We start from the raw sequence: 23,059 nt of genomic DNA, 5'->3' as shown, positions 1-23,059 counted from the left end.
CTAGCCAAGTTTTTCCACTATCCGGGAGAGACGGCGATTCGAATCGATTTTCACCAGCTGGGAATTTATTCCTAACACAAACCCAGATCTAACCAGCCACGATAGTCTTAGGTTCACCTTTGGTACAACTCCGGTACACATTTCGCGTGTTCGGTACTGCGCCGCACAATCTGGAACACTAGATGCCAGAGGATGCTCAGGCCAACCTGCCCTTGGGCTCAGTCTGATCGTTCCCCGGAAGGAGCGCACAACAGAACGGTTCCCGGCCTGAGTTGAATTACTCGGCTTCGCGGTCGGAACGAATTATCCGGCCAGCTAAGTGAGAGGCATGCGTTCAATCTTGTCAGAAGTTCCAACAACGGTACGGTCCTTGATCGACACAGACGGGGATAGATCCACACCCAAGACCTCCATGCCTTGTTGCTTTTCTATCGATATCCCGCCCAGTCTCCATTTACATTAACCATGGTTCTTTTCCACAATGACAATTATGACCAATCGTGCTCCTGTATCCACCTATATCTCGCAGGTGACAGGAAATCACCCGACTTCTACCGGTCTAAGCATGGCTAAGCATATAGTCGATCCTGGACCTATAACCGGTTAAAGGTGTAATTTCTGGACAAGGAATGTACATGCATCAAGTGGTTTCATTCAACTCTTATAACCTAATGCATCAATCATAATACGTAAGTAAACAGTTGTAAATTACTGGGAGACTTATAATGCTCCGGGGCTTGCCTCGCAGAAGGAAGTAGGGACGGTGGTCAGGGCACTCCGGAAGCTCTTCAGGGTTCTGCTCCACGCCTTCGGGAGCTGCGGCTTGCGGATCCTCCTGCGGGTTTCCCTTCCTCTGCTTCTTCGAATTCCAGCAACGTGATCTCTTTCCTCCGATCCTAGATGCATGAGTATGGTATGAGTATTACGAATGCATAATGTTAACAAGTGCATCACGTTGTTTGAGTAGGTGCATATCTCTTCTCGCTTTACTACTTAACTACTTCTACAAAGCATCGACTATGCCATAAACAGTATCCACTTGTTTCACTCATAACTGGAGTTCTACAATTCCAAATCTAGTGATCCTGGACTTTCTGGAAAGCTTATCAAATTTTCTACAACTTTGTTATTAACCATTTTTACAGTCTACATCAGTTTCAACATGTAATTCCTCATACTCTAGAATCAGTCCGGAAATGATTTAATCATGCAATATAAAGTAATAGCACCTCTACTTAGGTAATCATCCACAAATTGACAACCTAGAACCTACCAACAGTTTAAGCATACCAAACATAGTTAAGATACTATAATGGCAAAGCCCAAACTATTTATTAAATTGCCTTTATCATTTATTTAGATATCTAGGTTAAATAATAAATTATATATCAGATGTGCTTAATAAATTCTCAAAAATTTACAGAGCCTTACTAATGCTATCAAAGGACTACTATAAAAGTTTCATGTTATTTTACTAAGTAGAACATCCTATACAAAAATGATAAGGAAGCAAGGCTTGAAATAGCATAAATGGAAAATCCTATTGAAAAGTGTCAAGCAACAGATTTCTTATTTTTCCTAACATCCATATGGTACTAGTATCACCTCCAACTAAATTTCATGAATTTTGGACTCATAATTAATTTATAAAAATTCATGCAAGGATTAACTATTTATAAAAGAAAAATCTATAACTATAGATCTACACATGCACTGGTCCTCAAATTTTTATCCAAGCTCAGGTATGACAAGAATAGCCTACCACAAAAATTTCATAATTTTTGGAGCACAGGAACTCTAGATATAAAATAAACAAATTTGAATGCATTCAAAAGCACATTTGAAATCCCTATTTAATTCTCCAGAAATTTCTACTGTTGAACTCAAGAACATATTTTTCCTAAATACTACACTTCCTAAGGAACACAACCATATTTATTTCAACATTTTAGGAGCTACCAAACTAAAGATACAAAAATAACAAAACAAATCAAAAACTGGATTCAAAATGGGTTAGCCTATACTACTGCTGTCGCTGACAGGTGGGACCCGCTGGTCAGGGGACCCCACGCGTCAGTGACACGGAGCAGAGCAGCGGCGCTGCTGAGCACTGCGGGGCTGCGGCTCGACGACGGCGAGCTTCGCCGGCGGTGAGGTCATCAGGGTAGGACCTACATGACCTGGCGAACCTATTGAGCCACTTGGCCGGCCCTATTGCTGACCCTAGAGCTAGCGGCGGCGGCCATGGTGGAACGGCGAGGCTGGACCACGGCAAAACGCCGGCGACGTCCTCGGTGGCCCGACCTAAGGCTCGGACGAGCACCTGGGGTACTACGGCGGACCTAGCGCGCTAGCTAACGCTTGGAGAGGGGGACTGTGGCGGCGTGGCCACGACGACGGGGCTTGCGGCGGAGCTCCGATGAGGCGGTGTGCGGGGCTAGAGCTCACCGAGCTTAAAACGGCGGCATTGGCTGGCGCAGGGAGTCGCGGGGAAGACGGCTATGCGGTTGCGGTGATGGAGAAGCGGCTATGCGAGGCTTGTGCCGTCAACTGACGACGGTGGCGCTGCAGGGAGCTCGATGGCTATGCTTGCGGGTGCTGCGGACGGCGAAGGAGACCGAGGTGAAGTGAAAAAGGAGCGTGGCTGAGTGCGGGCGGGCGTTGGCGTGATGAAGGCTCGCTCAGGGCGCGGCGTGGCCTGCGCGGTCAGGGCAACGGCGACGCGCGGCCGACGGGACCTCCACGCGGCGGCTCTGCTCTGAAGCTGGTCGGCCACTGTGCCGATCGATTCAGTCGATTCAGTTACGCGATGCAGGCCTGACAGCGCGTTTCCAAGTCGATATATCCGCTGATCCGTGGCTCCTTCGTGCAAATGCCCAACATGAGTTTTGTAGCCCAAGGTACCAGCTACAACTCTTATTCAAAGATCAAGCTCCAATTCGCAACAGCTAGGGAGAAAATCCAATCCAAAGTCGGGCTGACAGCACTGTCAGTGATCAAGACTTAGAAAAATTTCGTGAAGTGTTGAAAAGGTTGTTTTTCTGATTTTTGTGAGCTAAAAAGGACTAGGCTATGCACATTATTAGCTCATGACCCAAAAAAGAAAGTTGTTCTCCATGACACATACTACAACTTTGCTTTAGTACCCACATACATGCATAGTCTCTAGCACCTATTTCAAACTTAGTCAAACATGTCACTTTTAAAAGATGGTACCCACTTGGGCTATGACATAATGACCTAATTAGCCCTAGCCATGAATATCAAAGTTGTTTATAATGATACTCTAAACCTGTTTAAGCAATTCACAAGGTCACACAATCATTACATGTATTAGTCACTCATGATCATATGTATATACACATGGAAACATGAAATAATAAGAATTGTTGCATGTTTCAATCAAATGTTTCAATTGTAAATGATGATTTATGAATGCTTGATGCTCATGCTCATGTTATGCAAGTCAAGTTAGGCAAGGCTAACACCCGAGGTGTTACAGCCCCTCCCCCTTATAAAAATCTCGTCCCGAGATTTGCAAGACCTACCATTCTTGGAAAAAGGCGGGATAAACTTCTTGCAGATAATCTTCTCTTTCCCATGTAGCATCTTGTTCACTATGATTGTTCCACACCACCTTATAGAACTTAATAATCTTACTCCTTGTTACTCTCTCCATCTCTTCTAACACTCGAATTGGCTTTTCTTCATAGGTCAAATCCGATTGAAGCTGCACGTTGGTGGGTGCAATAGCTTCTTCCGGTACTCGAAGACATTTCTTTAGCTGCGAAACATGGAACACATCAAAGATTGCACTCATCTCTGGTGGTAGTTGTAGCTTGTACGCAACATTTCCTTTTCGTTCCAAAATTTTGTATGGCCCTACATATCTTGGTGAAAGCTTCTTTTTCATCCCAAATCTCTTCACACCTTTCATGGGTGATACTCTCAAGTACACATAGTCACCTACTTCAAAAGTTAGTGGTCTTCTTCTTCTATCAGCATAACTTTTCTGTCTTGATTGAGCTGCCTTCATGTGTTGTTGGATGATACGTACTTGTTCTTCGGCTTCATTGACAAAATCAATACCAAAATATCTCCTTTCACCGGGCTCGATCCAATTCAATGGAGTTCTGCACTTTCTGCCATACAAGGCTTCAAATGGAGTCATTTTGATACTCGCTTGATAACTGTTGTTATAGGAGAATTCAGCTAAAGGTAACCATTTCTCCCATGAACCTTTTGAAGATATAACACAAGCCCTAAGTAAATCTTCTAGGATTTGGTTCACTCGCTCTGTCTGTCCTGAAGTTTGCGGATGATAAGCTGAACTCCTGATTAGCTTGGTTCCCAAAGCTTGGTGTAAGTGCTCCCAGAAACGAGCTATGAACTGTGGTCCTCTATCTGAGATTATGGTCCTGGGTACTCCATGCAATTTCACGATCTGGGAAACATATAACTCAGAGTATTTACCCGCGTGATATGTTGTGTGAACTGGTACAAAATGTGCTGACTTGGTGAGACGATCAATAATGACCCAGATTGAATCGTGACCTTGGGGCGTTGTTGGAAGGCCTGTAATAAAGTCCATGCTGATTTCCTCCCATTTCCATCCTGGAATAGGCAATGGCTGAAGTAATCCAGCGTTTTTCAAATGGACGGCTTTCACTCTACTGCAGTTATCACACCTAGCAACATAGGCTGCGATCTCTTTCTTCATCTTAGTCCACCAAAAACGGTTTCTTAGATCCTGATACATTTTACTACTACCCGGGTGGATAGACAATTTGGACGAGTGAGCTTCTTCTAAAATTTGATTCCTTAGCTCACGGTCTTTTGGCACCACTAGTCGGTCCTCAAACCATAATACACCCTTTTCGTCCAATCTAAAATGTTTTGTTTCTTGCTCTTGCATTTTTCTTTTGATGTGCCTTATTCCTACATTAGTCTGCTGTAGCTCTATGATTCTGCCCTCAAGCGAACAACTGATTGTGATATTGTGTAGTACAGCAGGATGTAGCAAGTTGAATCCATCTTCTAATAGCGCTTCCACTAGTGTTGCAATGGGACTTCGACTAAGTGCATCGGCTACTACATTAGCTTTACCCGGATGGTAATGCACTTCCAAATTATAGTCCTTAATCAATTCCTAACCATCTACGTTGTCTCATGTTCAGTTCTGGCTGGGTAAAGATATACTTGAGGCTTTTATGGTCAGTATAGATATGACATACATTGCCCAACAAGTAATGTCTCCATATCTTCAATGCATGGACAACGGCTGCAAGTTCCAAATCATGTGTAGGGTAGTTGACTTCATGTTTTCTCAGTTGCCGAGAGGCATATGCAATTACTCTCCCTTCTTGCATAAGTACACATCCCAAACCTATTCCTGATGCATCACAAAATACATCAAAAGGCTTTTCAATGTCTGGTTGTGCTAGCACTGGCGCTGTAGTCAACAAAGTTCTGAGGGTGTGAAAAGCTATTTCACATTCTGGTGTCCATTTGTACTTCTCATCTTTCTGAAGTAATCTGGTCATAGGCTTAGCTATCTTTGAGAAATCTGGAATAAATCGGCGATAGTATCCTGCTAACCCTAGAAAACTCCGAACTTCATGAACCGAAGTTGGGGCTTTCCAATCCATGACCTCTTGTACTTTTGATGGGTCTACAGAGATTCCATCCCTGGATAAAATGTGACCTAAGAAAGGTACTTTGCTCATCCAAAATTCACATTTGCTAAACTTGGCATATAGCTTATGCTCCCTCAGTCTGGATAGGACAATCCTCAGATGCTCTTCGTGATCTGACTCACTTTCTGAATAAATCAATATGTCATCGATAAACACGACCACGAACTTATCCAGTTCGGGCATGAATACCGAGTTCATTAGGTACATGAAATAGGCTGGAGCATTCGTTAGTCCAAAAGACATAACCAAATACTCGTATAAGCTGTACCTAGTAGAGAAAGCAGTTTTGGGTATATCCTCCGGTCTGATCTTTATCTGATGGTAACCTGATCTTAAGTCAATTTTAGAGAATACTTTTGCCTTTGCTAGCTGATCGAACAAGATGTCGATGCGGGGTAACGGATATTTGTTCTTGATGGTCACAGCATTGAGTGGTCTGTAATCTACACACATCCTTAGTGACTTATCCTTCTTTTTCACGAACAATGCTGGACATCCCCACGGAGATGAGCTAGGTTGGATAAGACCTTTGTCCAATAGATCTTGCAATTGAACCTTAAGTTCTGCTAACTCATTGGGTGGCATTCTATATGGCCTTCTGGATATGGGTGCGGTACCTGGCACTAATTCGATCTTAAATTCCACGTCCCTATCCGGTGGTAGACCTGGTAATTCCTCTGGAAATACATCCGGAAATTCACAAACCACTGGAATATCACATATGGTGGTGGCTTGGATAGCACAGGCTAGATGTTGGGGTTCGAATTCGCGGGAGAGTGGAACTAGAAAAGCATTCCCTCCCGTGGGTTCTCTCAACATAATGGTACGGGTGCTAGTGTCAATAAGAGCACCATGATACTTCATCCAATTCATGCCTAAGATTACACTTATCGACAACCCCGGCAATATTATCAAATCTGTTGTGTACTCCCTCCCTTGTATCAAGATGAGTACATTTTTGACTATCTTTTTGGTAGTAACTGTTCCCCCTGCTGAACTTATGTTAAAACCCCCTTTACTTACTTCTATTATTTCTTGATCATGTCTAGATGCAAATGCTTGACTCATAAATGAATGAGAAGCTCCTGAATCAAATAAAACAACAGCGGGGTGCTTGTTGACAAGAAACATACCAGCCGTGACAACTTCTCCGGCGGGCACCTCCTCCACAGCAGTATAATGCACTTGTCCCTGACGTGCCCTGGCATTCACCTGCCTCTGATTGTTCTGGTTGGGTTGCCATTCCTCTTGGGGTGGGGGCACTCCTTGGACCAATGACCCAGTTGGTTGCAGTTGAAACAAGGTTGATTACTTTTGAAATCCTGCGGAACTGTCTTGATTGCCATTTCCTTTTGGTAAGGCAATAGTGAACGCCTTACGAAATGGTTTCTGCGGCCTGTTATTCTGAGCTTTCGGTGGTGGAGGCCTGAACTTGGGTGCAGGTGGACGGAATTGTGGCCTAGCTGTGATAGGCGCTTTCGACTGGAAAGATCCGGATGCACCGGCCTCATAGGCCCTCTTGCGACCTTTAGCAACTGCATGCATGTTGTTGTGATTTTCTTGGGTCAAGGCATCACTAATGAATTCATTGTACGTGGCACATCGGGAGTTTGCCATAGTCTTCATTAATTTGGTACCCAGACCTCGCTTGAAACTCTCAATCTTTTTCTCTTCAGTATCCACGAAACTTGGAGCATATCTTGACAAGTTGTTGAATGCGTGCATATATTCTGTGAGTGACTTGGTTCCCTGAGTGAGCCTCATAAATTCTGCTGCTTTCATGCGCATCAGGCCCAGGGGAATATGGTGTCCCCTAAAAGCCAACTTGAATTGATCCCAGGTCACTCTCGCATTCGCAGGCAGAGACGACAGAAAGTGCGTCCACCAGATTCCTGCTGGTCCTTGCAATTGATGAGAAGCATATTCTGCTTTTAGGTGTTCTGTGACTCTTAGCAGACGAAATTTCTGCTCGATGGTATTCAGCCACTCATCGGCCTGCAGTGGTTCCTCAGCCACCTTGAAGATCGGCGGCTTCGTGTCCAGAAACTCCTTGAATGAACTGTGCTGATTTGGCTCGGCCCCTGGTTGCTGTGGGTGGCCACGAGCAGTGTTTTGCGCGATAAGGCGCAAGGCTTCTTCCATTGTCCTCTGGCTACCCAGGAACTGGGCAAAGAACTCCTGAGCAGACGGTGGGGGTGGGGGTGGCAAGTCATCATGGTTGCCATCCTGGCTGCTACTAGCTCCTGCACGGGTGCGCGTCATCTGCGAAGTTGCAACAATAAGCGATTATTGGTCGATGCCAAGAGATTGCAGGTGAATTAGGTACTCATGCCAAACTGAAATTACTGGAGAAATTCTCAAAAGCACAATAAAAACAGAGGCATAATAATTCATTCTCGCAACATGACATCGCCAATTTGACCACTTATCGTGCTCATAACGCATATAATTTTAAAGCGTGATTACCGACAAAGAACGGAAATTGCATTGACGTTCAACCAAACGTGCGATTAACATTACATGATAGTCTAGTTACTAATGCCAACTTCAACTACATGTCCATTACATAAATAGAGGTGATACATTAGTCCTTCCACTAAATGCGAAGCGATCTAATCCTCATCATGGTCACTATCGAGGTCAGACGCAGAATCATTTCCTTCCTCAGGTTCTACTTCCTCTTCAGGTGCCACTTCTTCTTCTTCCTCGTACCCCTCTAGATCCATTTCTGCGGCTCCAGGTGGAACATAAGGGTGGAGCTGATTGTGCAGTAGATGAACCTCTTCATGCAGATTATCGTTGTATTCTTCAGCATTGGCCAGCTGCTGTCCCAGCTCAAACTGTCGAGCTCTTAGGACATCTTCCCTGGACCAGGCTGCATTCCGTTGGTGGGTTAACCGAGTCATTTCTTCGGTGAGCCTCTCAATCTCGATGTCGTGCTCCCTCTGAAGCTGACGTCGGTCTTCGCGGGCATGACCAAGAGCACCAGACACTCGTCTAAGGCTACCCTCGACTCCATCCAACACTCTCATCACTGCGAACATGGCGCTCATTGCAGGGTTATCACTGCTCTGCCTTTTTGCTGCACCAATTTCCAAAGATCTTCCTCTTGCCTGCTGCCATGAGTCAGTGGATGGGTTACCTCTGGGAAAAACTCCAACCATGGCGGCTGCCAGCTCTTGAGGAAAACGATCCATGATATCCCTCAAGATCCCAAAGGCTGCCCTGCCAGCTGCTTCTTCAGCAGTCCTACCAGTTGACTCATAACACCAGCCTGTCCACTCTGAATCGTCACCTCGGGGACGAACAATGGCCTCCACAGTAACTAAGAGACCTTCTCCCAACCGCTCATTCGCCCAGAAGTAGCGGGGTTCCATTCCATCAGGATAACCTACATAGCTGAGCACTCTCCATAAGAGTGTAGGCATCCCAAACTCTCCAAGGAACGTGTGACGTTGACGGGTACGTGGAGCAAGCTGACGGCTAGGAGCCCTGCCTCCGGTGGACTTGCGAGCAGTCTGCTTGGTGCGTGCCATCTGTACCATTAACATGTACCCTTGGTGAGACAATGCCATAATGGATAAGAGTTACATAACCGAGTAAGAATCTTATAAGGGGGGGAAACAAATGTAATTATGTGAATGGTAATTTAACATGATGCATGCTCGTTCCGTACGTCCTCACAAACTTAGGAAAAATTTGTTTCTAACGGTAGACACGGTGGCATACATACGTTCTCTCATAAATAGCGTAACTAGTCGAGCTACACGTTTCGTTGTTAGTGTACCTGCATAAATTTTTATTTCAGCCCTAAACCCATAATGAATATGCAGAATGTAATTGTAAATACTTCCATATATGTATACCCATACATATACTTCCATATCAATCTACCCGACAAGAATTTAAACCCACAATTAAATACGTACCATATACACATGCAAGCATGTATACATAGTCGTACCAAAGCTAACTCTTCCCGACCGCACGCTCACATCTTGCGGTCATACACTCATCTTACCTTGGCGTAGAGGCATTTGATCCATACATTACCACTCAAGTGAATGGCATCCATACTATAGCACGCCGTATGGACGACGAAGTAAAAACCCCCATGTTAGTACTTAAATAGCCACCTAATAGTCCTTAATTTGGGCATAAGGAAAGTGATCATTGGCACACTTTAGATTTCAAATACCTATTATATAACTAATAGTTGCTAGAGAAGGTTTTTTTTTTTTGGAAAAACAAAACTTTTGTTTTAAATACACTTGTAACAATTAACGTTGAATCTTGCTCTGATGCCAGCTGTCGCAGAACCGACCAATTTATAAGAATACAAGTATAATGGCAATCCGCAAGCGGTTGCACTGTCATACTTGAACCCATATAAACCCGGTAGTCCGTCGAGTACCACGACGGGTCTCGATAAACGATTTACAACAACCAAGATCGTACAGGATTCAACATACATGCCACATATTACATAAAGTTCACAGATACTTTTCATCATCAGAGTACGAATAGAAAGTTATTACAAACCAAGTTTGATAATTAAAGCGGAAGCAAATAAGTTTGAAGATAAGTTTCCAACGTAGTTTGATACAGTGCCAGGCCAGATCACGATCCACAAAAGCAAAGATAGGAATTACTAAGGAAGCCTGCCCAAGGCTTACTCCTCATCCACAGCGGGATAGAAGCAACTCTTGCAATAACCATGATACACAGTGCCATCTGCAACAATGGGAAAATAAACCCTGAGTACAAGAAGGTACTCAGCTAGACTTACCCGTCATGAACCAGAAATAAAATGACTCCAAGGATTATGCAAGGCTGTATAAGTGGACGTAACTTGACAACATTTTTTTTTTACGAAAAAGGCAATTAATCTTTGTACACTTGTGATTCCTTTATCAAGTTAATTATAACTATCCATTTCTAGATTAGCAACTACCCTGTGCCAAACATGTGATATATTATTTAGAATCAGACAATAGTAACCCTAGCAGGTATTGTAATTCCATATTCATCCGAACCATCATGTTTCATAACACAGTTACTACGATGTTGGAGCTAGCCAAGTTTCTCACTATCCGGGAGAGACGGCGATTCGAATCGATTTTCACCAGCTGGGAATTTATTCCTAACACAAACCCAGATCTACCAGCCACGATAGTCTTAGGTCACCTTTGGTACAACTCCGGTACACATTTCGCGGGTTCGTACTGCGCCGCACAATCTGGAACACTAGATGCCAGGATGCTCAGGCCAAACCTGCCCTTGGGCTCAGTCTGATCGTTCCCCGGAAGGAGCGCACAACAGAACGGTTCCCGGCCTGAGTTGAATTACTCGGCTTCGCGGTCGGAACGAATTATCCGGCCAGCTAAGTGAGAGGCATGCGTTCAATCTTGTCAGAAGTTCCAACAACGGTACGGTCCTTGATCGACACAGACGGGGATAGATCCACACCCAAGACCTCCATGCCTTGTTGCTTTTCTATCGATATCCCGCCCGGTCTCCATTTACATTAACCATGGTTCTTTTCCACAATGACAATTATGACCAATCGTGCTCCGGTATCCACCTATATCTCGCAGGTGACAGGAAATCACCCGACTTCTACCGGTCTAAGCATGGCTAAGCATATATTCGATCCTGGACCTATACCGGTTAAAGGTGTAATTTCTGGACAAGGAATGTACATGCATCAAGTGGTTTCATTCAACTCTTATAACCTAATGCATCAATCATAAATACGTAAGTAAACAGTTGTAAATTACTGGGAGACTTATAATGCTCCGGGGCTTGCCTCGCAGAAAGGAAGTAGGACGGTGGTCAGGGCACTCCGGAAGCTCTTCAGGGTTCTGCTCCACGCCTTCGGGAGCTGCGGCTTGCGGATCCTCCTGCGGGTTCCCTTCCTCTGCTTCTTCGAATTCCAGCAACGTGATCTCTTCCTCCGATCCTAGATGCATGAGTATGGTATGAGTATTACGAATGCATAATGTTAACAAGTGCATCACGTTGTTTGAGTAGGTGCATATCTCTTCTCGCTTACTACTTAACTACTTCTACAAAGCATCGACTATGCCATAAACAGTATCCACTTGTTTCACTCATAACTGGAGTTCTACAATTCCAAATCTAGTGATCCTGGACTTTCTGGAAAGCTTATCAAATTTTCTACAACTTTGTTATTAACCATTTTTACAGTCTACATCAGTTTCAACATGTAATTCCTCATACTCTAGAATCAGTCCGGAAATGATTTATCATGCAATATAAAGTAATAGCACCTCTACTTTATGTAATCATCCACAAATTGACAACCTAGAACCTACCAACAGTTTAAGCATACCAAACATAGTTAAGATACTATAATGGCAAAGCCCAAACTATTTATTAAATTGCCTTTATCATTTTATTTAGATATCTAGGTTAAATAATAAATATATATCAGATGTGCTTAATAAATTCTCAAAAATTTACAGAGCCTTACTAATGCTATCAAAGGACTACTATAAAAATTTCATGTTATTTTACTAAGTAGAACATCCTATACAAAAATGATAAGGAAGCAAGGCTTGAAATAGCATAAATGGAAAATCCTATTGAAAAGTGTCAAGCAACAGATTTCTTATTTTTCCTAACATCCATATGGTACTAGTATCACCTCCAACAAATTTCATGAATTTTGGACTCATAATTAATTTATAAAAATTCATGCAAGGATTAACTATTTATAAAAGAAAAATCTATAACTATAGATCTACACATGCACTGGTCCTCAAATTTTTATCCAAGCTCAGGTATGACAAGAATAGCCTACCACAAAAATTTCATAATTTTTGGAGCACAGGAACTCTAGATATAAAATAAACAAATTTGAATGCATTCAAAAGCACATTTGAAATCCCTATTTAATTCTCCAGAAATTTCTACTGTTGAACTCAAGAACATATTTTTCCTAAATACTACACTTCCTAAGGAACACAACCATATTTATTTCAACATTTTAGGAGCTACCAAACTAAAGATACAAAAATAACAAAACAAATCAAAAACTGGATTCAAAATGGGTTAGCCTATACTACTGCTGTCGCTGACAGGTGGGACCCGCTGGTCAGGGGACCCCACGCGTCAGTGACACGGAGCAGAGCAGCGGCGCTGCTGAGCACTGCGCGGCTGCGGCTCAACGACGGCGAGGTTCGCCGGCGGTGAGGTCATCAGGGTAGGACCTACATGACCTGGCGAACCTATTGAGCCACTTGGCCGGCCCTATTGCTGACCCTAGAGCTAGCGGCGGCGGCCATGGTGGAACGGCGAGGCTGGACCACGGCAAAACGCCGGCGACGTCCTCGGTGGCCCGACCTAAGGCTCGGACGAGCACCGGGGTACTACGGCGGACCTAGCGCGCTAGCTAACGCTTGGAGAGGGGGACTGTGGCGGCGTGGCCACGACGACGGGGCTTGCGGCGGAGCTCCGACGAGGCGGTGTGCGGGGCTAGAGCTCACCGAGCTTAAAACGGCGGCATTGGCTGGCGCAGGGAGTCGCGGGGAAGACGGCTATGCGGTTGCGGTGATGGAGAAGCGGCTATGCGAGGCTTGTGCCGTCAACGACGACGGTGGCGCTGCGGGAGCTCGATGGCTATGCTTGCGGGTGCTGCGGACGGCGAAAGAGACCGAGGTGAAGTGAAAAAGGAGCGTGGCTGAGTGCGGGCGGGCGTTGGCGTGATGAAGGCTCGCTCGGGCGCGGCGTGGCCTGCGCGGTCAGGGCAACGGCGACGCACGACCGACGGGACCTCCACGCGGCGGCTCTGCTCTGAAGCTGGTCGGCCACTGTGCCGATCGATTCAGTCGATTTAGTTACGCGATGCAGGCCTGACAGCGCGTTTCCAAGTCGATATATCCGCTGATCCGTGGCTCCTTCGTGCAAATGCCCAACATGAGTTTTGTAGCCCAAGGTACCAGCTACAACTCTTATTCAAAGATCAAGCTCCAATTCGCAACAGCTAGGGAGAAAATCCAATCCAAAGTCGGGCTAACAGCACTGTCAGTGATCAAGACTTAGAAAAATTTCGTGAAGTGTTGAAAAGGTTGTTTTTCTGATTTTTGTGAGCTAAAAAGGACTAGGCTATGCACATTATTAGTTCATGACCCAAAAAAGAAAGTTGTTCTCCATGACACATACTACAACTTTGCTTTAGTACCCACATACATGCATAGTCTCTAGCACCTATTTCAAACTTGGTCAAACATGTCACTTTTAAAAGATGGTACCCACTTGGGCTATGACATAATGACCTAATTAGCCCTAGCCATGAATATCAAAGTTGTTTATAATGATACTCTAAACCTGTTTAAGCAATTCACAAGGTCACACAATCATTACATGTATTAGTCACTCATGATCATATGTATATACACATGGAAACATGAAATAATAAGAATTGTTGCATGTTTCAATCAAATGTTTCAATTGTAAATGATGATTTATGAATGCTTGATGCTCATGCTCATGTTATGCAAGTCAAGTTAGGCAAGGCTAACACCCGAGGTGTTACAGTTCAAATTCTTCCACTGTTAGACTATTGTTTACTGTATCTTCGAAGTCTTAATATAGTCCTTCGTTTGCTGCAAACACCATGATATTCTTATTGTAGCATTTTGTCTTTATGTGGAACAAGCAATTTCGGTGCTTTGTGTTTATGAAGACTTGCTCTATTGTTGATTTCATCGCCATGTCTTGGTCTGTGATGATCGTTTGAGGATGTTTTCGTCCCATTGCATCAAGGAAAGTTTGAAATACCCACTTAATACAAATATTTTTTTTTCAATGTGAACTGAAATAGTTGAAGAGATCATTTTTATGTACCTCATCAATGTCCATAGTATTGAATACATCAGTTTGCCAATGGTATTGTTGAATTTTAGATCTATCATCATTAGCTATGCTTGTCATTGCTCCATTATCAGCGATGATTGCCATTTCTCCATCCTGTTTTTGTAAAGATAAATTTTACTTTTATGCTAGTACATATTTGTATTGCTTATAAATGTAATCAAATTGGCTCGCTGTTTGTATCTACCTCAAATGATAACCTTGACTCTGCTATTGACCAGTTAGTTTGTGGTCCAAAGATTCCATCCAGATTTTAAAGGCTCATATTCTGTTTTATTTGTTTGATAATGAGAATGGTTATCATTTATAATATAACACAACTAGTTTGACAAGCATATATAATATAGTTTTACCTTATTTCTGTCATTTTCAAGTATCATCTTTATTAATGATCCTTGCATCTCTTCATGTTGCTGCACAGTTTATAATGAAGCATTGAAATTACAGTCCTGTTATGCTGAATTTACATTGCACATATGTGTGTAATTTACATATGTCTGAATTGTATTTTTTGTATACTGGTATTTATAAATTTTACCTGCGTATTCCTATCAGTCTGATTATCCTCCTGAGAGTTCATCATCTGTTCCAGCATAAGTTTAGTATAGCATCCCTGCATTGAAATATATTTTAGTCCAAAAACAACCTTTTTATCTTGGCTTTCATGGGAGTAAGCAATGATTTTACTCATCTTTTTGTATCTATAGAAATGGTCAGCGGAACAATTTCTGCCTCCAAATACTTGATATGGAGCTGACTGCACTGCCTTCGTTGCTTCTGTACCATGTGAGTTCATTGACGTTGGATAATCATCAACTCTGCTTGTTGTCATATACATACTATTCTGCTTCATAAAAAAAGAGCACCTGAGTACTTATTTTGTTTTTTATCAGATCTTCTTAATTTTTTATTACATCTATGAAATATGTTTTTACCTCAAGTAATTGATTAAACTGGACTAGTGCTTGTATCAAATGCATTAGGGAACCAAATGAATGCTGCAACAAAATGTAGAATTCAGTAGTTGATATATTTTCATTGTTTATGACTGTATTTTAAATTAGGAGTTATTTTACCTATACATGTCCTTGGTGTTGACATCATTGTTGCTGTACCCTTGAACTTTCTCAGAATTCTAAATCTGATATTGTGGCTCTGACATTTGCTCCTGTCTTGTACCCTTGGTTGCAACATCCAAAAATGCTTGTGTAATCAGTATAATTGCATTAGCAGCAAATACCAGTCGCACTATTTAAAATGTGCAATTTGTTTTTTGGTATTCTGTATATTTTGTTTCCTGAGTTCCTTAATTTGTGAATCTGTAATTCTGATTCTTGAATTTGGTCGTAGCAAATACTAGCAGTCTTGGATTACATCTTCATGAGAAAGTCGGTGTGCTTACCTTGGCTGTTGAGGTTACTAGTTCTCCTTCGATCTGTTGGTTGCTTGCCCCTTTCCTCTGCTCTGCTTGCCCCCACGTAGAGGAGATCTTCATCTTTGATCTGCTGATTGTTTTCTCCTTTTCCCTGCTCTGATCTCCATGCAGAGCAGATCTGATCTCCACGTAGATCCTTTTCCATTTTTACTTTGCTTCTTTCATAAGTATACCTGTTATATTCCAATGGAATTCTTGTTTGTTGGGCTTATGGGCTACTACATATTTAGTAGGTCTCTCTCTTTCATCTTAGTTTGGGCTTTTCAATTGCACAGAACTTATATCTAACAAACAACAACAGATCAGGTCTGCGTGGGTCTTTTTTGTCTGATGAAATTTGTGTGCTAGCTTCTCCTAAAACACATAGTTTTTTTCCTGTTGTAATTTGTGTGTTTCTAGGCAGCCAACAACCATGTGCTAGCTTCTCCTAAAACACATGATTTTTTGTCTGTTATAATTCGTGTGTTTTTTAGACAGCCAACAACCATGTGCTAGCTTTGGCTGAAACACATAGATATGCTCTTTAAATATGGGAAAAAGAGATACTTTTTAAAGATATATTATAAGAAGAAATACTTTAATATGGTAGTATAACTTTCCCACACATGTATATTATTCTTAACCATGGACTCTGGACTCTGTTTGCTTCCACAGTCAAGTCAATTAGCACTGGTTATCTTACGAAACAGAAGGGAACTCCTTTTTGGGACGGGAGAATTTCATCACAACAGGAGTTGCTAGTTGGTTCGATTCCATCGAGTTGGAGTAAGTAGTGGCGTGAGTTTTGATAGTTGTTTGGTTGTTTTACTAAAGTTGGGTAGAATGAGTGGAGCACTCTTATTAATTGTATGGTTTTTGGGCTTAGTTTTCATTTAAAAAACTGGGCGGGCATTTATCTTTTTCTTTCTTTCTTCGTCTAATAGAAATCGCGGCAAAGCTTTTGCCCTTCTTTCTAAAAAAACACAACTTGCAGGCAGTAAAGTTTTTCATTTAAATGTATACTATATGTCCGTTTTTGATCAAAAGTTATTATACAAAAAATTTGTACTGTCCGAGAAGCGATCCTTATCAGGAAGGCGCAGGATTCGTCCCAGCTCAGCGCACCGGCCAAGTACTCCCCTAGTCCAGTCAATAGCTAAAGAAATTGGGCGGCAAGTGAAAGTCTCTGCGGGACGATGGAATGTGTACGAGGGTTTGTTTGGCAGGGCTCAGGTTCGTCTAAAAATGATTTTGGCTTTGGTTTATCTGAAAATGACTTTGGTTCTGGCTTCTGTGAAGGAGCAGTTTCTCTAAAGAAACTGAAGCCGTTCTGGAAAACGTTTGGCAAAGCGGCTTCTTCGCACTAGACGACGTGAACCCATAGCAAGAAGCCGCGCGAAGCTCGTTTTTAAAGCTTCTTCTATGTAGACAAAAAAAATGGCTCCGGCTCTCCGTGCAAAATCCTTTTCAAAATAGACGTTTGACGCCGCTCTCGTAGGAGGCGAAGCCGAAGCCCCTGTGCCTCTGAGTCATGACGCGCCTCCGGCCTCCGGCCACCGGAATTGTTTATTCCGGGTCGCGGCCCCGTGGGTGTTCTCTGTTCCCTCCCCTCGGCACAGGCACATCGTCACCCCCACTATTTCCTTTGTCTCTCTCCTATCTTCCTCGGTCTCCCCCCTAATAATCCTTTGATCCCCCCCGCTACAAGGCCGCCACCGCCTTCCGTTCCTCCAGGCTCCAGCAGCCTATAAATACGCCCGTCCCGCCACCACCGCACACCACTTCAATACTTCTCTTCCCTTCCTCTTCCTCTCTCCCGTGCTTAGCTCAGGTAGCTATAGCTCCTCGACCTCCAAGAAGCACACGGCCGGAGTGATTAGTGAAAGACATATATAGGATAAGTCCGGGCTGGTACTGGCAATGACGCGGTGCCTGATGTTCATGCTGCTATTTCTCGTCTCCTCCCTCATCTCCACCGTGGGGCTGCCGGTGGAGCCGCCCGCGGAGCTTCTGCAGCTCGGAGGCGGCGATGTCGGCGGCGGCCGCCTCAGCGTCGACGCGTCCGACATCGCCGAGGCGTCGCGCGACTTCGGGGGCCTCGCCCGCACCGCCGACGCCGAGCCACCCATGGCGGTGTTCCAGCCGCGCGTGGCCGGCGACGTGGCGGGTCTGGTCCGCGCCGCGTTCGGGTCGGCGCGCGGCTTCCGCGTCTCGGCGCGGGGCCACGGCCACTCCATCAGCGGGCAGGCGCAGGCGCCCGGCGGCGTGGTCGTGGACATGAGCCATGGCCCCGGCACCGCGGCGCGGGCGCGGGCATTGCCCGTGTACTCGCCGGCGCTAGGCGGGCACTACGTGGACGTCTGGGGCGGCGACCTGTGGGTCGACGTGCTCAACTGGACGCTGTCCCACGGCGGGCTCGCGCCGCGGTCGTGGACGGACTACCTCTACCTGTCCGTGGGCGGCACCCTCTCCAACGCCGGCATCAGCGGGCAGGCGTTCCACCACGGGCCACAGATCAGCAATGTCTACGAGCTCGACGTCGTCACAGGTAGCTAGCCGGCCAGCCGTTTCCCCATGGCTATCCAAAATTCCCCAGCTTCCTACCCCGTGATTGGCCCGCACTACACGCGTGCATGCAAGGCGCTCTGGACCGCCGAATGAACCGACTGACACACGAGCGTTGGGCGTTGGCAGGGAAGGGAGAGGTGGTGACCTGCTCGGAGACGGAGAACCCGGACCTATTCTTCGGCGCGCTCGGCGGGCTGGGCCAGTTCGGCATCATCACGCGGGCGCGCATCGCCCTGGAGCGTGCTCCCCAAAGGGTAACAGCCACGACAACATTCTCTCTCTCTCGATCTCCCTGCAGGCGCACACACTGATCACCTGCATCGGTTGATTCTTTTAATTATCTCTGAGCACTTCAGTTTCAGTAGCAGCTCCACTTGTTTAGTCGCCGTCGTTCGCCTTTCGTTTCCCTCCCGTGAGTCGTGTCTAGTGTGGCACCCCGCACCAGGAAGGCCGGGGCGCCGGGCCAGTATTATATCTCCTCCCGTCGCGTGTCACCGGCCTCGCTTTCCAACTAGTGACCGACCCAGCAGGGATCTCAACCACACCAGCCGGCCATGCAAGTGACGAGCGCGCCGCTGGTCCTTTGAGGAAAGCGCCGCTAACCCTCTGTTAGGCGCAAACGGCTGCCACATGTGCAGTGTAGCGTCCGAAAAAGACCCACACACGATCGTGCTGCTAATTACTACCTGATGGGCAGGATGGAGGCCCAGGGCAAGTCCGACACGTACGCGTACGCCGACAGCATAGCTCCTCGATCCGGCTTTGCTTCGATCGGATGGGCTACCGGAACAGTCTTCTCGTTACACTGTTCGTCAGAGTCTGCCGGAATGATACAGTACTGTACTCCTACATGCTACTATCTAGTACTAGTAGCAAAGTTTATTTATTTATTATATACGTCATCCGGTCAGGTGGTCCACGGGTCGGTTGGGGCCGATCCATGGGTCCCCGTCGCCGATCAACTTGCCCCCTGCTCTGCTCACCGATTAGCCGTCGTAATCTTTCGCAAGATTTTATTCCTCTGCTAATGAATCGGGTCTGTAATCTAAGGAGACGCTAATTAGCGGCCGGGATGCATGGCTGGTGGTTGCAGGTTCGGTGGATCCGGGCGCTCTACTCCAACTTCACCGAGTTCACGGCGGACCAGGAGCGCCTCATCTCCCTCGGCAGCGGCGGCCGCCGGTTCGACTACGTCGAGGGCTTCGTCGTCGCCTCCGAGGGCCTCATCAACAACTGGAGGTCCTCCTTCTTCTCGCCGCAGAACCCGGTGAAGCTCAGCTCGCTGAAGCACCACTCCGGCGTCCTCTACTGCCTCGAGGTCACGAAGAACTACGACGACGACACCGCCGGGTCGGTCGACCAGGTCCGCCGCCTTTTCTTTCTTTATATGACGTGCTCTGATATGGTTCGGTTTGGGAAATGAAATAATGTCAGACAAAGAAACCGCCCCATTTTAGGGCGGCGAGCCAGGAGCTAATCATTGGAGCCATGCCTTCAGTTAGTTGTAATAGCTGGTTTAGGCCGTATAATAATAATAGCAGTAGTATACTAATTGAAGCCCAGATGAGTGTAGATAGAACATAGAAAAGAGGACCTTGCATTGCTGCTACTAGATCTTGCAGCAATATTTTAGCATCTTGCAGCAGCAGCACGGAGAAACCTACTATATACTAAGGAAATTTCGAATTAATTTTTGTTCTCTTTCATTCAGGATGTGGATGCGCTGCTGGGCGAGCTCAACTTCCTCCCCGGCACGGTGTTCACGACGGACCTGCCGTACGTGGACTTCCTGGACCGCGTGCACAAGGCGGAGCTGAAGCTGCGCGCCAAGGATATGTGGGAGGTGCCGCACCCGTGGCTGAACCTCTTCGTGCCGGCGTCCCGCATCGCCGACTTCGACCGCGGCGTCTTCCGTGGCATGCTGGGGGGCCGCACCGCCGGCGCCGGCGGCCCCATCCTCATCTACCCAATGAAAAAGCACAAGTAAGTCAACCCACAAATTAACACGAGTCACAAGTCAAGTACTCCTCCCAGTCCTAGGAGACGCATCGCATCAAGCCGCGCGCCTGGCTGGCTGCGCGTGCGCTAGCTCATCCATCTGCCGCCGCCACGTGCGCGCGGGCGCGGAGGGCGGCGCGTCGCCGTCCCAGCCCCCGCCCGCGCTTCCAACCAACCTTCCATTCCATCCCACATGCTGATGCAGCGCACGGGACACGGGGACAGCACATGAGCCGCCACGCACGTTTCCGCGCCGTCCGACGGCGCCGCCCGGCTCCCTCACATGTGGCGCACACACGCGGACTGCACCGCGCTCGCAGCGCAGGTGGCGGCGGCTCGGCTCGCTCGATCTCGCTCATCATGTGTTGCGATCGAGTGTGCCATGATTGGCGCCACGCACACAAATCACCAGCCCATCAGCTGCAAAAGCGGATTAATCAATTGCCGAACTGCGTGAGCCGAATCTGGCGCCTGATTGAATGGCCGCGGACATACCGCGCACTTGTGCGACACGGCCTATTCTATTCTACCGCCATGGACGCGATGCAGCGCCCATCATCAATCTCGCGCGCGGCTGGTGGCGCCGACCAGCCATTTTAAACCGGCGCCGCGAGAGCTTTACAGGGCGCAACGAGCTCGGCGCGGTCAGAATTGGCATTCCTTAGCCGAGGCACGAGACCCGATCGCCTTTTACTTTCTTTTGGGCGTCAGTGGCCAGGTAGATGCACCAATTGTTGCTTTTCAGCTTCAGCGCATACACAACCAACCTAAAAAGCCGTATCAGAATCATCAGACGATCCTGCTAAAAACCGCTGCTTTTTTCATACTCTGCTGTCCATATTCCAAACCTTTTTCGAGTCGGTTAGGTAATCTGGCAATTGCAGTTCTAAAGAAATCTGAACTGGACCGTGAGCTGACCCGGTGTGCTTGTTTGCTGGTTGGCGCGCGCAGGTGGGACCCGAGGAGCTCGGTGGTGACCCCGGACGAGGAGGTGTTCTACCTGGTGGCGTTCCTGCGGTCGGCGCTGCCGGGCGCGCCGGAGAGCCTGGAGGCGCTGGCGCGGCAGAACCAGCGGATCCTCGACTTCTGCGCGGAGGCGGGCATCGGCGCCAAGCAGTACCTACCCAACCACAAGGCGCAGCACGAGTGGGCGGAGCACTTCGGCGCCGCCAGGTGGGAGCGGTTCGCGAGGCTCAAGGCCGAGTTCGACCCGCGGGCCATCCTGGCCACCGGGCAGGGCATCTTCCGGCCGCCCGGCTCGCCGCCGCTCGTGGCCGACTCGTAGCCGTGGATACATATGGGCTGTTGATGGTGCTCGAGCTGCTAGGTGCATTACTAATTAATTATTAGGTGCGTTTAGTGTAGGTATAGTAGCTACAGTAACCATACAGGATTATTTAGTTTCTTGTTAGTATTATTAGTTAGCTCCGGTTGATTGAGATGTAGAAATGTGGGTGGTTGATCACGTGGTGGCATAGCTGCTGCGATTGATTGTGTTTGTGTACAGGGGAGTCAAATATGGATGTGGCAAAAGTGATTTTTCCCCCTATGGTTGGTTGTGAAACTCCAGTGTACTGTACTGTTCTCCATGGTCCATGCCTGCGATGAGTTATGCTGGATTGGTCAATCGGCTTAGCTAATCACTGTGTGACATGCGACAAGTTACAGCAATGGCAAACAGGGAATCAATTAGTACTAACATGGAATGGAATGGAATGGAAGTATCAAATCAAAGGGGCAAAATGATTGGCCAAACAGACCGAATGGTTTAGTGTGTAGCTTTATGGTAACAAAGGAACGTGTTCTTAGTTCTTACCACGCCGCTGCGATGCCATTACTGGTTACTGCTCCTCACTCCACGCCGCTGCAAGCCTGCAACGTCTCGCGGTACAAGTTCGTCATGCAGGTTAATTACAAACAAGGGTTCAGTCTTCAGTCAGCACCACAGTACTGACGTGGAACGGAACATAGCCTCTGTTCGGCATAAAGATGTCAAATGGGGACCCGATCCCCGATTCCCCGTGGGGAATTCCTCTATTAGGGGATGGGGATGGGACTAAATTTATCCCCACAGGGAGCTAAATGGGAGAAAACCATTCCCCGTCGGGTCTGGGAGCCTGTCCCCCGTCCCCGTTAACCCGTGTCCCCGTTGCTTCACCTGCTCATCACAACCTCCAATAGTCCAACTCATTCCGTCAGCCAATCAGCCCAAAGCCCACGTAAGAATGCCACGTATATATATATGGAAAAACCTAGCTCTGCCTCCCTGTCGCCGCACCCGCACTCCCTCTCGCCGCACTCCCTCTCGCTCACCTGCACGGCCGCACTCCCTCTCGCTCCCTGCCTCCCGGTCGCCGCACCCGCACTCCCTCTCGCTCTTGCTCCACCTCCGGCACGGATCATGGCGGAGCGCCCCTCACAGCGCTCGGCGACGCAGATCAATGCCAAGGCCGGGTGGATCTATGGCGGGGCAACGCGGATCCAG

At 46.7% G+C, this 23,059-nt stretch overlaps 1 protein-coding gene across 2 annotated transcripts; it reads left to right on the top strand.

Annotated features, from left to right (window-relative positions):
• Positions 1–17,807: 17,807 nt before the first annotated feature.
• On the top strand, positions 17,808–22,601 carry LOC136534304 (cytokinin dehydrogenase 5-like). 2 transcript variants are annotated; one of them, XM_066526763.1, is made up of 6 exons: positions 17,808–18,556; positions 18,703–18,830; positions 19,274–19,411; positions 19,670–19,939; positions 20,288–20,559; positions 21,526–22,601. In XM_066526763.1, exons 1-6 carry the CDS (start codon positions 17,929–17,931, stop codon positions 21,857–21,859), a joined length of 1,770 nt encoding a protein of 589 aa, XP_066382860.1. In that variant the 5' UTR covers positions 17,808–17,928; the 3' UTR covers positions 21,860–22,601. The 2 variants fall into 2 exon arrangements, with proteins under 2 accessions (XP_066382860.1, XP_066382861.1); XM_066526764.1 differs by lacking the exon at positions 19,274–19,411 and having other exon boundaries at positions 21,526–22,589.
• Positions 22,602–23,059: the final 458 nt, after the last annotated feature.

The sequence above is a fragment of the Miscanthus floridulus genome, unplaced genomic scaffold (assembly GCF_019320115.1).
Source record: "Miscanthus floridulus cultivar M001 unplaced genomic scaffold, ASM1932011v1 os_1771_2, whole genome shotgun sequence".
NCBI lineage: Eukaryota > Viridiplantae > Streptophyta > Magnoliopsida > Poales > Poaceae > Miscanthus > Miscanthus floridulus.
Note: the sequence above shows the minus strand (reverse complement) of the source record. Positions and strands in the feature narration are given on the sequence as shown.

Excerpts from the sequence above, each read along its gene's own strand:
- LOC136534304 (XM_066526763.1), top strand. The coding sequence starts at position 17,929 with ATGACGCGGTGCCTGATGTTCATGCTGCTATTTCTCGTCTCCTCCCTC. Across the intron at positions 19,412-19,669 it reads GAGTCTGCCGGAATGATACA|GTTCGGTGGATCCGGGCGCT; the intron begins GTACTGTACTCC and ends TGGTGGTTGCAG. Across the intron at positions 20,560-21,525 it reads TACCCAATGAAAAAGCACAA|GTGGGACCCGAGGAGCTCGG; the intron begins GTAAGTCAACCC and ends TGGCGCGCGCAG.